General features: G+C 38.1%; 1 protein-coding gene across 3 annotated transcripts in view; it reads left to right on the top strand.

The window, feature by feature from the left end:
• C1H9orf85 (chromosome 1 C9orf85 homolog) overlaps positions 1-16,446 on the top strand; it is a 95,256-nt gene that overhangs the window by 23,114 nt on the left and 55,696 nt on the right. For 2 of the 3 annotated variants that reach the window (XM_049092068.1, XM_025423315.3), the window contains exon 2: positions 13,421-13,527. In XM_049092068.1, the coding sequence (XP_048948025.1) occupies positions 13,421-13,527 (107 nt within the window). Of the gene's footprint in view, positions 1-4,376; positions 4,472-13,420; positions 13,528-16,446 lie in introns of all 3 variants that reach the window. The other variant, XM_035702167.2, reaches the window with a different exon arrangement.

The raw sequence follows: 16,446 nt of genomic DNA, 5'->3' as shown, positions 1-16,446 counted from the left end.
TTTTTTTTTTAAGATTTTATTTATTTATTCGTGAGAGACAGAGAGAGAGAGAGAGGCAGAGACACAGGCAGAGGGAGAAGCAGGCTCCATGCAGGGAGCTGGACGTGGGACTCAATCCCAGGTCTCCAGGATCACACCCTGGGCTGCAGGCAGCACTAAACCACTGTGCCACCAGGGCTGCCTGGAAATAGGATTTTTAATATGCTTTCCCGTTGGGTCTTTTTTTTTTTTTTTTTAAGATTTTGTTTATTTATTTGAGAGTGAGAGTGAGAGAGAACAGAACAAGGGGAGGGACAGAGGAGAGGGAGAAGCAGAATCCCTGCCAAGCAGGACCTCATGACCTGGATATAGGGCTCAGTCCAGGAACTCCAGGATCATGACCTGAGCTGAAGGGAGATACTTAACCAAGTGAGCCATCCAGGTGCCCCTCCTATACCCCAGAATTTGAGAACTGATTTAAAAGTCACTCCCCCTGCCAAAAAAAAAAAAAAAAAAAAATTTAGAAATAAATAAATAAATAAAATAAAAGTCACTCTTCCCTGGAGTCTTGGCTTTGCTCCAACTCTCGTATAGTCATGTTCTCTTTTACTGAATCCAGATCGGTTTTTTTTTTTAAAGATTTTATTTATTTATTTGACAGGGAGAGTGTGCACAAGTAGGCAGAGGGGCAGGCAGAGGGAGAGGGAGAAGCAGGCTCCCCACAGAGCAGGGAGCCTGACACACAGGGCTGGATCATGACCTGAGCCAAAGGCAGACACTTAACTGAGCCATCCAGACGCCCCAATTCTGATCATTTCTCTGTCTTTATTACCTCCCATGCCGGTGCCCACCTTTGTATCCCCACTACCACATCCAAATTTAGTGTTTTAGTATGTAATTCTAAGTGACTCTAGCAACTTCTGTACTGATCCCCATACTTTCCTCTAGTCTTGTCTGTAATTATATTTTAGGATCCTATCCAGTCAGGTCTCCTCCCTATTGAAGAGTCAAAATTCTTTAGCTGAGCAGTTTCTCTTACAGTTTAGCTCATTCCTCTCCTTCTCTTCATACCCTATTGTTTAGCTGTTTTGTTTTTAGTTTCCCAGAGGGCCGAATGTTTCTCATGCATCCACAAGGTCTTCCCTGTGTACTGGACTCTGTTAGGTGGAGGATGATCCCAAAACACTTCTGGTTTGTCTGTCATCACAATTTCCAGTGTCAAAACTGTTCTTTTCATTTACCTGCTTATTTGCTCAAAGGCAAGGACCTTCCCTCACTCTTTTTTTTAAAGATTTTATTTATATATTCATGAGACACACACACACACACAGAGGCAGAGACACAGGCAGAGGGAGAAGCTGGCTCCATGCAGGGAGCCCGACATGGGACTCGATCCCAGGTCTCCAGGATCACACCCTGAGCCAAAGGCGGTGCTAAACTGCTGAGCCAACAGGGCTGCCCTCCCTCACTCTTTTTTAAACCCTGCATCTCTAGTGTGCAGCGTGGCCTGGCTATTGGGAGTGTTGGTGTACATCTTCTGAGTTGGATGAGGTGGGAAATACTACAGGTGATCTGGGGTGATTGCTTGGAAAGCAGAGCTGGAGTATGAATGAAGAGTTAAAAATTAGCATGCAAGTACTGAGCGAAAGGAGATGCAGTGCCAGCACAGCAAGGACAGGAGGAGGCACAGTGTACTTTCTGTGTGACCAGATTTGTTTACTTGGGAGTGCTTACTTAGATGCACAGGGAGGGAAACAGGAGATAGGATCAGAAAGAAAAGTAGGGATCAAATTGCAGAGAGTTCTGACTATCAGTCTTTCTTTTTTTTTTTTTTTTATAAGATTTTATTTATTCATGAGAGACACACACAGAGAGAAAGCTAGAGACACAGGCAGAGAGAGAAGCAGGCTCCATGCAGGGAGCCTGACAGGGGACTCCATCCCCCGTCTCCAGGATCACGTCCTGGGCCAAAGGCTGCGTTAAACCGCTGAGCCACTCCGGCTGCCCCTGACTATCAGTCTTAGAAGTGCCTTAAAGAGTATCAGTATCCTGGGCACCTGGGTAGCTCAGTGGTTGAGTGTCTGCCTTCTGCCTAGGTCATTGAGTCCTTCGGTCCTAGGGATTGAGTCCTGCATTGGGCTACCCACAGGGAGCCTGCTTCTCCCTCTGCCTGTGTCTCTGCCTATCTCTCTGTCTCTCATGAATTAAAAAAAAAGAGAGAAAAAAAAAGAGTGTCAGTTTCCAACCATGGGAGAGTTAGGGAGAGATGTCCACTAAAATATAACTGTTGATGGCTTGGTCTCCCGTTCTGTCTCTCCCTCATTGATACTCCCCAGTCCATCTTCCATTTGGGATGCTACTTCAGTAATACAGATCAGAAATAAGGACCTGCTAGAAGGAAGTGAGGAGATACAAAGTAGAAGACGCAGCTGGGGGCATTGTTTAAATATCTATTTTGTCAGTATTGGTATTTTGGTAAAGGGGGAGGGAGAAGCCAAAGGTGACCTGAGATTTTTGTACTTGAGCCTACAAGAAGACTTTCTTAAGATGAAGCTCGGAGCAAAGGGGAAACAGATTTTATTGCTAAGATAGTGACTGCTATTTGGTTCATGAATTTGAGATAGTTCAAGGATTTGCATGAGGAGGAAAGTGAATATTGCACACACAGTCTGAGATATCAGGACCTTCAGAGAGACAGTAGGACTGGGAGTGTAGTTTTGGTTATAGTCTTCATGGAGTTCTTGTTGAGGCTGTGGGTATAGGTTCAGTTGACCAAGAGTAAACACATAATGTGAAAGTACTGAGCAGCCACCTTGGTTGGAGAGACAGAGACAGAGTAAGTGAGTGAATGCATGAATGGATGACTAAATAAAAAATGGGGAATTGGATGTTTTTAAGGGGTAAGCAGAGGAAGAAGCCTCAGCAAAGGATCTTGAGAAGGAGCAAATGGAGTTAGGGATACAATCCTACTTTGTAAGGTCTTTTTTCAGGAAAGACAAAAATCATTTTTGATAAAACCATTGACATTTTGATCATTTACAGCAAAATTTTGAGGAAGAAAAGACTGACATTTTAAAAAGCGATTGATCAGTTTAACAACGCTGTTAAATACTGTTTAACAACGCTGTTAAATACTGGTTGTTTAGTATCTTTTAGAAATATTTACTTGTTAAAATGCACAGCACTAATTTATTTTAATTTTCTTAGAGTAAATGAGCAAATATACTTTGGGTAAAAATACTGTTTAAAATAGGTTTCTCGGGCAGCCCGGGTGGCCCAGCGGTTTAGCACTGCCTTCAGCCCAGGGTGTGATCCTGGGGACCAAGGAAGAGTCCCGTATCGGGCTCCCTGCGTGGAGCCTGCTTCTCCCTCTGCCTGCCTCTCTCTCTCTCTCTCTCTCTCACTCTCTCTGTGTCTCTTATGAATGAATGAATAAATAAATAAATAAATTATTTAAAATAAAATAAAGTAGGTTTCTCTACTGCTAGAAGATAATGCAGTTGCATGTTTTTTCCCGTAGGGAGGTGTGACTCCACTTAGATGTCTGTTTGCATTAAGTTTGTCAGTGAAAATCTGGGTAGTTTGCTTGGCTGCTGAAATAAATCAGTAGGTAGTTTGGGTAGTTTGTAACAGGCCTTCTCTGTATAATTCCAACTGACAATGGCTCTACCCGCTTATTAAGAGAATAGTCTTCTGTTTGGGATGATCAGGACTCATTTTATATTCAGTGTCTGGATGAAAATGCAATTGTTTATTTTCACAGATGTCACTTGTTAAAGATTCCAGCAGTAACAAAAAAACTCGGAGAAGGACACAAATATTATTTCTTGACTATAAAAAGCTCATATTTTAAATATATTGAGTAAAAGGAGCAGTTTGGGTATTTCTGAAGTATATTTAAACTTTCAGTTTGGTATTGATTCTTTAAAAACTTAAGATTAATACAGAGTAAATGGAAAGAAGATAGAGTAGACTTTGGGGAAGAAAATTATTTTAGCTGATAGTAGAAATATACCTCAATTTATGCTTTAGGTATCATTTTGTTTTGGGTTTTTGAGAAAGAGAACATGAGAATGTGTGTACATGAGGGGAGGGAGGGGAAGAGGGAGGAGGAGAGATAGAATCCCAAGTGGACTCCATGCCCAGTGTGGCACCCCACTTGGGGTTATCTTATAATCGTAGGATCATGACCTGAGCAGATATCAAGAGTCAGAAGCTAAACCTACTGAGCCACCCAGGGGCTCCTGTGTTTTGTTTTGTTTTGTTTTTCCATTTTCTTTGTTTTTTTCTGTGTTTTTTAGTGTTGGGTTTAAATTTACTTTTCTAAGATAAATAAATAAATAAATAAATAAATAAATAAATAAATAAATAAATAGTAGATTTACTTTTCTTTTTAGTAATCTCTACACCCAGTATGGATCTCAAATTCATGATCCTAAAATCAGAGATGCTGGCTCTTCTGACTAAGCAGCCAGATGTCCCTATGCTTGAGGTATCTTTTTTTAGAATTTTATATAGTAAAAAATCAAATATTGGTAATTCAAATATTTATGAATATGATGTATGGATGTATAGTAAGTATTTTAGAACCCTAAGGTATTATTTTGCTTAAAGGAGACTTGGCCTGAATTTTTTCTGAAAAATTGTTGTCAATGTTGGCAGCTAATCTGTAATTAGCTATATTGAATAATGGTTTCCTAAAAAGAAGTAAGCCCAAAGTAACTTTTGTTTTTGTTTTTAATTTTTTTTAATTTTTGTTTTACATTTTTCCTTTTTGACAGTAAAATCAGTTTTACTATCAGAACTCACTTCAAAAGTATTTCTAGGCTATTTATATGACCAGCTCATTTTGTGAAATAATAAAATACATAAAAATAGGAAGACTCAATGTCTTAATCCAAATAACATATTTCTGAGAGTAATGGACGTTCACATTTATTACTGCTTTATTACACTAAAAAAGAGTTTGTAGGTTTGAAAGTTTGAATTCAATAGAATTCAATGTTGATATCCTGGGTGATATATTAATGGTGGTCTAAATGTGATATTAAGTTGATTTAGCAAGAGTATTTTTAAATTCTCTTTTTGAAAAGGAAATGGCCGTGTTTTCTATTCTTTTTAAAATGTTAACTACCAAAAAAAAAACAAAAAAAAAAAATAAAATGTTAACTACCTGGATAAAAAGCAAAGCAAATTTTTATAGGCAAGATTATGAACATTTACTTCCATATCCAAGTAATTATGTACTTGATTCAAGAAAGGGAACAATTAGAAGCACCTGGCTAGCCCAGTTGATGGAGTGTGTGACTCTTGCTCTTAGGGTCATGAGTTCAAGCCCCATGTTGGTGTAGAGCTTACTTTAAAAAATATTTATGTATCTGTATCTATTCAGTCAGGAATTGGAGACAGCCAAATTGTCAAATAACAGGAAACAGGTTAAGTAAATGATAGTATTACTCAGAGATAATATAATGCAGCGAATAAAAACAAGCTTTCAAAATATATATTAATGTGAAAAAATAATAACAGGTTATAAAACAACATGTACAGAAAAAGCTGAAAGTTTTGTAAATATACTTTAAGTGCTGGAAATTATGGCTTTTTTTATAAGACTTGCCTTTTTTTCTTTATCTGTATTATAACATTTCTTTAATATGAATATTTAGATGTAATTGCTCATATTGTTTTAAATCTATAAAATTCGTCTGTAAATTATTTTTCATCTACAAAAGTAATTCTTATAAGAAAACTGTATAACCTAATGTGCCATTGTTAATACCCAGTGGGGAGAAGTATTAAAGGTAAAGAACCACTGTAGTTGCAAAATTAAGCAGTAAGAAAATGAACAAAGTTTGCAGACTACGGAACAGAATACAAAAGGGATTTCTGGTTGAACTCTATCTTCTCCCCTGTCCCATTTCATATTTATCCACTTGAAAAGTTGAGTCCAAAAAGTGTTCTGTGGGCAGCCCGGGTGGCTCAGCGGTTTAGTGCCGCCTTCAGCCCAGGGCCTGATCCTGGAGACCCAGGATTGAGTCCCACGTCAGGCCCCTGCGTGGAGCCTGCTTCTCCCTCTGCCTGTGTCTCTGCCTCTCTCTCCCTGTGTCTCTCATGAATAAATAAATAAAATCTTTAAAAAAAAAAAAAAAAAAAAAAAAAGTGTTCTGTAAATATGATCAAACCAAAGGCTAGTTATAGCTATAAGAAATTTGAGTTCCATGCCAATTATGATAATTTTCTTTTTTTTTATTATTTTTTTTCAGTTATGATAATTTTCTTTCCCAGGTTTGTGACAAAAAAAACACACCACTTTTATACATGTAAATGTACTTTTAAACATTTAAAAATAGGATTTGAGGGCAGCCTTAGTGGCTCAGCGGTTTAGCGCCACCTTCAGCTTCAGGGCCTGATCCTGGGGTCCTGGGATTGAGTCCTGTGTTGGGCTCCCTGCGTGGAGCCTGCTTATCCCTCTGCCTGTGTCTGTGCCTCTCTCTCTCTGTGTCTCTCATGAATAAATAAATAAAATCTTTAAAAAAATGGTTGCACAGGGATCCCTGGGTGGCGCAGCAGTTTAGCGCCTGCCTTTGGCCCAGGGCGCGATCCTGGAGACCCAGGATCGAATCCCATGTCGGGCTCCCGGTGCATGGAGCCTGCTTCTCCCTCTGCCTGTGTCTCTGCCTCTCTCTCTCTCTCTGTGACTATCATAAATAAATTTTAAAAAAAAATTAAAAAAAAAAATTTTAAAAAAAATGGTTGCACAATCCAACAATACCATTCTTAGGTATTCACCTAAGAGAAATAAGAAGTCCACACAAAAACTTGTATGCAAATATTACCACCCAAAACTAGAACCAACCCTGAACATCCTTCAAATAGTGAATGAGTAAATGTTATTGTATCACATCTGTGCAATGGAATACCATTCACCAATAAAAAAGAATGAGCTCTGCATATACTTTATCCATATTCATATATATCCATATATGACATTCTGATAAAGGCATAACTATGGGAACAGATTAAAAATCAGCATTGCCTGGGGATTGGCAAAAGGGATTGACAAAAAAGGGCCACAAGGGAACTCTCTTATCTATTTGTTTATTTTCTTATTTAAGATTTTATTTATTTATTTGAGAGGAAAAGAGAGAGAGACAAAAGAACACATAGGAACAGGGGGAAGGGCAGTGGAAGAAGCAGATTCCCCACTGTGCTGGGAGCCCAATGTAGGTCTCCATATCAGGACCTGCATAGAGTAATGAAAAATAGCTATATCTTGGTTGTGAGATGCATAGACTTAATACATCTAAAATGGGCCGATTTTATTATATGTGGATATAATATATGCATTATATTAAAATATAATGACTGACTTCAGCTGGTAACCTTTTTATTCTTTTTTTTTTTATTATTTTTAAAGTTTATTTATTTACTTTTGTAATCTCTACACTCAGTGTGGGGCTCCAACTCACGACCCTGAGATCAAGAGTCACATGTTTTTCCCTGAGCCACCTAGGTGCCCCCAGCTAGTAATCTTTTTTTAAATATTTTATTGATTGATTGATTGATTGATTACAAGTTGGGGGAGAGGTAGAGGAGAAAAGAGAATCTCAAGCAGAGTCTGCACTAAGCACGGAGCTTGACATGGGGCCCTATTTTACAGCCCTGAGATCATGACCTACGCTGAAATCAAGAGAGGGATGCTCAACTGACTGATCCACTCAGGTGCCCCCCAGCTGGTAAACCTTTTAAAAATTTTTAATGAATATATAAAGAATGATATAGTTAGCATTTACAGTGATTGATTCAGGAGCACCTGATTGACTCTGTTGGTAGAGCATGCTACCCCTGATATAAGGGTTGTGTGTTCAAGCCCCATATTAGGCATAGAGCTTACCTAATTAATTAATTAATTAATTCAGGCAAAGGATCTTGAATGGGTACTGAACCATGAGATGAAATATATTATGGAATAGTATATTAACATGACCTGCATAGATTATTGCTAATCTTTATAATTTGAGGAGATCAGGGCAGTCATCATCTTAACCAAGGCAAATTTCATATCCCTGACTAGGTGAGAACTGGACATTTTGTGCCTCCTAGGGGGAGTAATATGAAGTGTGTAGCAGCAGCACATATGAACTACTCTTACCAAAAAATGTTAAACCTGGATCTAACCAAGCCTTTAAACCTAACTTCCATTTTATGGAAATATGGTACATAAAGCAATGAGTTAAATTATACTATGAAGAAACAATCAGACATATCCAGAATGTGGGATGTTTTCAGATACTACTTTGAAATTTCAAAGACCTGCTATTTTCAAAAAGATTAGTGCAAGAGAGGATAAAAGAGGGAAATCTTGGGACACCTGGGTGGCTCAGTTGGTTAAGCGTCTCTTGGATTTTGGCTCGGGTCCTGAGATTGAGTCCCTCATCGAGCCTGCTTCAGATTCTTTCTCTCTCCTTCTGCCCCTCTCCCTTAAGCTGGCTCTTTCTCTCTCTCTCTCAAAAAAAAAGGGGGGGGGGGAATTCTTGTAGAACAAAAGAGAGATAACTGTCAAATAGTACTTGAATACTGATTTAGAGGGCAGGAGGAAGGTGAGGGAATTTCAATATAGATCAGCTACATTCAATGATGAGGGTTATTTTTCTTTTTTTTAAAAAGTGTAACAATAGTGTAGTTAATTAGAGGAAAAGATTTCTAGGATACATATGATTAGGAGGTAAAGAGTCCTGATATCTGCAACTTTAAGTGTACACACACAGAGAAAACAAATAGGTTAAAAAATTGTTAACAGTTGTCTCTAGATAATGTATGTATGGCTATGTATTAGTATTGTTTGAACTCTTTTCTGCATGTTTGAAATTTTTCATAATAGAGGTGAATGTTTTTAGAACTTAGTTAAGAGAAATACTATTTCTGATGACCTTATTATGTGGGGTACATTCCTGTAGATTCTATTAATATCAGGCATATGTACCTACATTGTACCCTTGAGAATAACTTTTACCACGCTGTATTTGACATTATGTAACACCAGACTACTTGGAGAACCCTGGTAGAAACAGCTCTGTGAAATGCTTTATATCATAAGGGTGTTGTTGAGAGCATGGCTTACTGTATCATAGGAGATCCTTTTTGGGAAAGACTAGACTTTGGGTTTTAGTCACCAGAATAGTTATACTACTTCTGAGAAACTGGCTTTGGGGCATATTACAAGCATTGAAGCAGGTAGGGGAGTGGAGCTCGTTTTTTACTGGCTGCTAGAAAGCATGGATCTCACTTGTGGTTCCATCTCTAGCAAATGCACTTCTCAGCTGCACTCCTGAGTGCTTCATCATTTTCCCTGTTCTGGCCATATTAAAAGGATTTAAAACAAAAGAGTTTATAGTTTGAAAGTCACAACCTAAAAGATTTTTATGTTATTGTTATCAATCTATAAGTTCTTGCTCTCAAATCTAGAGATCCTTTATCCTCTAACCAAATTTATAATAAGGGGGTATTACTAGAAAATTTTAAAAATATATACTTTTAAATATAAATAGCACATACATATCTATTTTCTGGGGTAATACTGTTATAGCTATATTAGCCCCAAAACCTTATTTTTTAAAAAGATTTTATTTATTTATTCATGAGAGACACACAGAGAGAGAGGCAGAGACATAGGCATAGGGAGAAGAGGGCTCTATGCAAGGAACCCAATGTGGGACTCGATCCCGAGACCCCAGAATCATGCCCTGGGCCGAAGGCAGGCAGGCTGAAGGCAGCCACCCAGGCATCCCCCAAAACCTTATTTTGGAGGAAAGGATGAAGCAGGGGGAAGAGCAAGCCATTTCTTGGAAGTGGATTTTCAGCAGCTGTTAGAATTGTCATTTTCCTTGACTTTAATTTTTATAATTCCTTTTTTTCCCCAATTAATGAAGGGAAGCAAAATATGCCATTGTTTGCTATTAGCATTTCTGAAGGGAATATGATGTACAAAAAAAAAATCCTAATGAAAAATTATTAGTTTTTCTTGAGTAGTATTCAAATTTCTTTCCCCCATAATAGTATCTTCTTTCCGTTAAAACATACTTTATATTTTATAACGTATTTTTCAGTATCAGCCTGTTGATACAGATATTATATTTACAGTTTGGCTCTTGGGTGGTAAAGTCCTCACCTAATTTCTTGAGATTGCCGCTTTACATTACAAAAGATGAATTGTCTGACAACAGAATGTTAACAGCAGGAATAAAATATGTTATATGAGTCAAGGATGGCTAAGACTTTACATATATATTAAGTAAATGGTTTGACACACCCTGTTTATTCTAACTTAAAAGTGTTCAATTTATAAATAAGGTTTTCTTATTTAATTAAGATTCCTAGGTTCATGGGATACCTGGGTGGCTCAGCCAGTTAAGTATCTTCCTTCGGCTCAGGTCGTCATGATCTCAGGGTGGTGGGATCATGATCTCAGGGTGGTGGGATCGAGCCCCGCATCCAGCTCCCTGCACAGCCCAGAGTCTGCTTTCTCCTCTCCCTCTACCTGCTGCTCCCCCTGCTTGTGCGAGTGCTCTCGCTCTCTATCAAATAAATAAAATCTTAAAAAAAAAAAAAAAAAAAAGGTTCCTAAGTTCAGTGGAATCTTACTCTGAAGCTTTTTTCCTTTAAAGTTCTAGAAAGTAGGGCAGCCCGGGTGGCTCTGCGGTTTAGCACCACCTTTGGCCCAGGGCATGATCCTGGAGACCTGGGATCAAGTCCCACGTTGGGCTCCACATGGAGCCTGCTTCTCCCTCTGCCTGGGTCTCTGCCTCTCTCTGTGTCTCTTATGAAGAAATAAATAAAATCTTAAAAGAAAAATAAATAAAATTCTGGAAAGTAGCTTTAAAGAATGATCTTTAAAGGCTTTGTACTTATGAAACTAAGTTTTGATTTTATATTTGGACATGCTTAAATCTTAACCTTAATAACCTATTATTTCTACGAGGAGGAATATGCTAAAATTAATTGCCAAAACTGGGTTAGTTGTAAACATAGGTGTGAGTAAGGTAAGATTGCAATCTTCTTTGCTTGGGGCAGAATGATTCCTAGAACTAGGATTTAGTTTTCATTGCTCACATCTCTGGAATTCACTTTTTCTAGATTGCCAAAATACAATAAGGCAAGGTGCACAGTTTTCTTTCTTTTTGCAGTTCTTTTTAAGTGGAGAGTACCATTCATTTTCATTGTTACTCTCATTTCTTAACACATCAAAATCAAGTTCAATTTTGTAGTAGTGCCTGTTAGTCATGTGAACTCTCTACAACATCTCCATTTATACTGCTTCACACGCCACTCACAGAACAAGTTTCCACAAAGACCGGTTTTGTTCTACTGTCCAATCCACCCCAAAGAAACCAGTTTCCACGCTATGTGCAGCTTTGTAAATCAAGATGAACTGGTGCTCAGAAATTGGATACAGAAACAAACAAGAAACCAAATAATGCTTCCTAGTTAACGAGCAGAATGTGTTATATATAATAAAATTGCAAGTAACAAAATGTTTTGCATTCTAAGAATATTTTATTAAGAAAGTTCATATCACATTTATCTTGTAATCATAGTTCAAGTCGTTAGCTTGTTCCCATTACTGTTAGAGTTAGGAAAATACACGTAATGCTTTTTAGTAAGATATTCTAAGCAATAGAAAGCAATGAGAACAAATGATGAAATGTGAACTTTAGTTCTGGGTATTTCTTAGCAAGTCTTATATGGGATAACTAAGTATCAAGTTTGATAAGAAGAGGAGTTTGGTATTGGACACAGATTTCCCTCTTTCTGGCAACAACAGACCACTATAGGAAGGAATATAGTATCATGTAGAATTTATTTTCCCAGGAACTCTCCATTTAAGTCAGGGAGAAAGGAATACCCATGCACAATTCATAAATAACAGAATATGTGTTTTACCACAGAAGTAAAATCAAACATAATATATCCACAGCTTACTTTGTGGCTTGAAAACACCCTTGAAATATTTTCTCTTAGAATAAATGTTTTGTCAAATTATTTTACCTTCTTGTTTAAAACTTTAAAGAATATCAAGCACAGTTCAAAAGTTTCAGATTTTTTTTTTCAGATCCTTAAACGTTGTACTTTTAACTCAGCATCAGATAACCTCCCAAAGAATCTGCATCTTTTGTGATCCTTTTCTTTCACCTCTTGAGAAATTAAAAAAAAGGAAACAAAGGAAGCAAAGAAAACATAAAATGTCGTCTTCTCATTATTCTGACAATAGGCCAAGAAAGACCAGGCTTTTATGGCCAAAGTAAGTTAGAGAATTCTCAGAGAACTTAGTGAAAATAAGTACTCTGGGTCCTGAATCACATGAATATGTTATAGAATATAAAACTACTGGGGAAAACACATGACATGTTTATATATTTTTCATTCTCCTAATTTCCCAATACATTTTGAGAAGAAAATCATAATAAATGTTTTTTTGTTTCATAAATCCCTTTCCCCAGCACAGATATTTCCATGCACACATTTATTTTGTTTTGAAGAAATCAGATTAGCAACATTTTTTATAACATTTTTTCTTCACATAAGAATATACAAATGTTGGGGTAAAAAAATGTTGGGGTGCCTGTGTTGCTCAGTCTGTTAGGCATCTGCCTTAATGCCTTAAGCTTGGGTTGTGATGCCCGGGTCCTGGGATCTAGCCACCTCCACCCCCACCCCCCCACCCCCCACCCCACCCCGCAGTTGGGCTGGGCTCACTGCTCAGTGGGGAGCCTGCTTCTCCCTCTCCTGCCTGCCACTACCCCTGCTTGCTCTCTCTCTGTCAAATAAATAAATAAAATCCTTAAAAAAACCCAAAGTCTTTTTAAAAATACAAAAATATTAAATTAAAGAATTAAATGCCTTTTTGCTTCCAGCTGCTTCTCCCTGACGCTCCTTTCTCAGGTGTCATAATTTCTGCTCTCCCCTAGAGACTGACAATTTAGGACTATAATTTCTCAGTGTATTTTCTCATTTCTCACTGGTAAGATTTGAATTGTTGGAAACAGTAGTCTTAAAATATGCATTAGGTTTTCTACTTTATTATTGCATTGTTATTTCTTCCCTATTATTACCTACATACAGTAAAATGCACATATCTTAACTATATAAATTTGAATTTTAACATTTGTGCACATCAGAATCAATGAGGAGGGCTATCTAAAATGCTCTTGCCAAGAGGTTAAAAAGTTTCCTGGATGATTCTGAGCTACATCTAGTTAAGAATCTTTGCCTTTGTAAAGAACCAACTTGAGTAATGCATATAAAAATATATAGTGTATCATAGAATGTTACACAGATTCACTTATGTTACTATTTTTAAAAACTGAAATTTCTCATGTGCATTTTTCATGGGTTTGCAATGCTGGCTCACAGGTGAAATTCCAACTTTGTTTTTCTGTTTAAGAAAATTAATGCAAAGCTTCATGATGGAGTTTGTCAGCGCTGTAAAGAAGTTCTTGAATGGCGTGTAAAATACAGCAAATATAAACCATTGTCAAAGCCTAAAAAATGGTGAGTTATGTTTCTTAATTACCTTACTAATAATATATGTATCATAGTTTATTATTTCATTCCTCAATATTCAAAATTGTATCCAACTAAATATTAAGGTAAATAGAGAAAAAAATTCCCATTCTCCCATGTAGAATTTCATCTAAACATGCTGATTCCTGCATTATAAAGTGAATTCAGGGGCACCCGGGTGGCTCAGTGGTTGAGCTTCTGCCTTCCGGCTCAGGTCGTGATCCCAGGGTCCTGGGATCGAGTCCCACATTGGGCTCCCTGGGGGAGCCTACTTCTTCCTCTGCCTGTTTCTCTGCCTCTCTCTTTCTCTCTCTCTCTCTCTCTGTCTCTTTCTCTGTGTCTCTCATGAATAAATAAAATCTTAATAAAAAAAAATAAAGTGGATTCGTCCTTCCCCACTCCATTCTTCTATAAATAATGCACCATTTTAATGGAACTTCATAAAAGGTAGGTTAGGGCTGAGAGGAGAGAGTTTGTTTTGCAAAATTCTTCTCCCATTGACCAGATGACGTTATTTATGGTGGATCGTCTTTACCAAAGGGGTCTTGAAAGAGGCCTGATTTTTTTTTTAAAGATTTTTTTATTATTCATGAGAGATACAGAGAGAGAGAGAGAGAGGCAGAGACACAGGCAGAGGGAGAAGCGGGCTCCATGCAGGGAGCCCGACGTGGGACTCGATCCCAGGTCCCCCCCTGGGCTAAAGGCAGGGCTAAACCGCTGAGCCACCCGGGCTGCCCTAGGCCTGATGTTTTTAGTTTTTAGTTTTAGTTTTTATTTGAATGTAGTTGACATGCAATGTTATATTAGTTGTAGGTATACACATAGTGAGTCCACAAGTTTATACATTATGCTATGCTTGCTACCATCTGTCACCCTGCGTGTGGGGGTGGGGGGGAGGTCTGGTTTTTAATTCAATACATGAAGGTTACTGGGGATCCCTGGGTCGCTCAGCGGTTTAGAACCTGCCTTTGGCCCAGGGCATGATCCTGGAGTCCTGGGATCGAGTGCCACATCGGGCTCCCTGCATGGAGCCTGCTTCTCCCTCTGCCTGCTTCTCCCTCTGCCTGTGTCTTTGCCTCTCTCTCTCTCTCATGAATAAATAAATAAAATCTTTAAAAACAATACATGAAGGTTACTGAAATGGCTTAGATTGAGTATCAAATAAATTGCTAGATTGATAACCTATAATTTTATTCCTTTGAAGATTTTGGTCTAAATGAAAAGATACTGGACTTTGTTTCTCATCCCTCTGTACCTCATCGTTTTTCTGTAATTCTGGTATTCTCTTTTATCAGCTTTATTATGTACATGCTGGTGCTACTTTCTTCCATCCTTTAGCTCAGCTGAGTAAGAACCATATCAGAAGGTAATTGCTGCTTGCAAGATAAAAATGATTATTTTGAATATAAAAATTAGCTTAATATATGTGATAGTATTTTTACACATATGAGTTTGAATTTACATACATTTACTACAATTTATATGTGGTAATATTTTTATATATATGAGTTTAGAAGGTTAGTCTAAATAATAAATATGGTATAACCTTTGTCGTTTATTTTAATTGAAAAATCATGTCAGCCTTTTTGTGAATCTGTAACTCAAGCTATGGGGTAATGTGTTTTCTTGAGAATATTTAACATTTTTTAATGTTTTAATTTGGGTGATTTATTTTTCATAAGATACTTCTTTTAATACTGAAAGATAAAAGCCTAACAGAAAGTCTAATTTCAGCTATCTAGATTTTTTCTTCCTGTATCACTCTTTGAGAGCAGAATTTTTGGTATTTGTTATAGGTGGAGTTGACCCCCTTTTATTTTATTTTTAGTTTTTGTTTTTAAATATTTTTATTTATATATTCATTAGAGACACACAGAGAGAGAGAGGCAGAGACACAGAAGGAGAAGCAGGCTCCATGCAGGGAGCTGGATATGGGACCTGATCCTGGGTCTCCAGGATCACGCCCTGGGCCGAAGGTGGCACTAAACCGCTGAGCCACCTGGGCTGCCCCGACTCCCTTTTTTTTTTTTTTTTATGATAGTCACACAGAGAGAGAGAGAGAGAGGCAGAGACACAGGCAGAGGGAGAAGCAGGCTCCATGCACCGGGAGCCCGACGTGAGATTCGATCCCGGGTCTCCAGGATCGCGCCCTGGGCCAAAGGCAGGCGCCAAACCGCTGAGCCACCCAGGGATCCCCCGACTCCCTTTTAAATATATGAATTTCTCTATCCTTTTTTCAGTCTTTCCTTCATTTTCTTTAGCATTTCCTCCAAAAGTATACTTTTAAACAAATCTGTTGAATTTTATGCTCACTGGCCCAAATTAGCAGTAGGGAAATTTGGCAACTGTTTGTGCTATCCAAGGCTAGATTTCCATGAATGAATTAACTGTGTTTTCTCCTATATTCTGTATAGCTGGTTGTGCTGTAAGCCATGTAGTTTTAGTTGATAGACCTATTATATGATTTATAGTTTTCTAGGGGTAGGCTCAGTTGGTGGAGCATGAAGTTGGGAGTTTGAGCCCCATGTTGGTGTAGAGACTATTTAAAAAATGAAAGTCTTTTGTTTTATTTCACTTTATTTTTTAAAAGACTTTATTTGAGAGCAAGAGAGAGCACAAACAGGGGGATCGGCAGGCAGAGGGAGAGGGAGAAACAGGTTCCCTGCAAGCAGGAAGCCCAAATGGGGCTTGATCCCAGGAAGCCAAGATCATGACCTGAGTTAAAGGCAGACGCTTAATTGACTGAGCCACCCAGGTCCCCCCAAAATAAAAATCTTTTAAAAAAGTGATTTCTCAGGACACCTAGGTGGCTCAGCAGTTGAACATTGCTTTTTGCTCAGGGCGTGATCCTGGGATCCAGGATTGAGTCCCACGTCGGGCTCCCTGTATGGAGCTGCTTCTCCCTCT

The sequence above is a fragment of the Canis lupus genome, chromosome 1, assembly GCF_003254725.2.
Source record: "Canis lupus dingo isolate Sandy chromosome 1, ASM325472v2, whole genome shotgun sequence".
Classification (NCBI taxonomy): Eukaryota; Metazoa; Chordata; class Mammalia; order Carnivora; family Canidae; genus Canis; species Canis lupus.
Note: the sequence above shows the minus strand (reverse complement) of the source record. Positions and strands in the feature narration are given on the sequence as shown.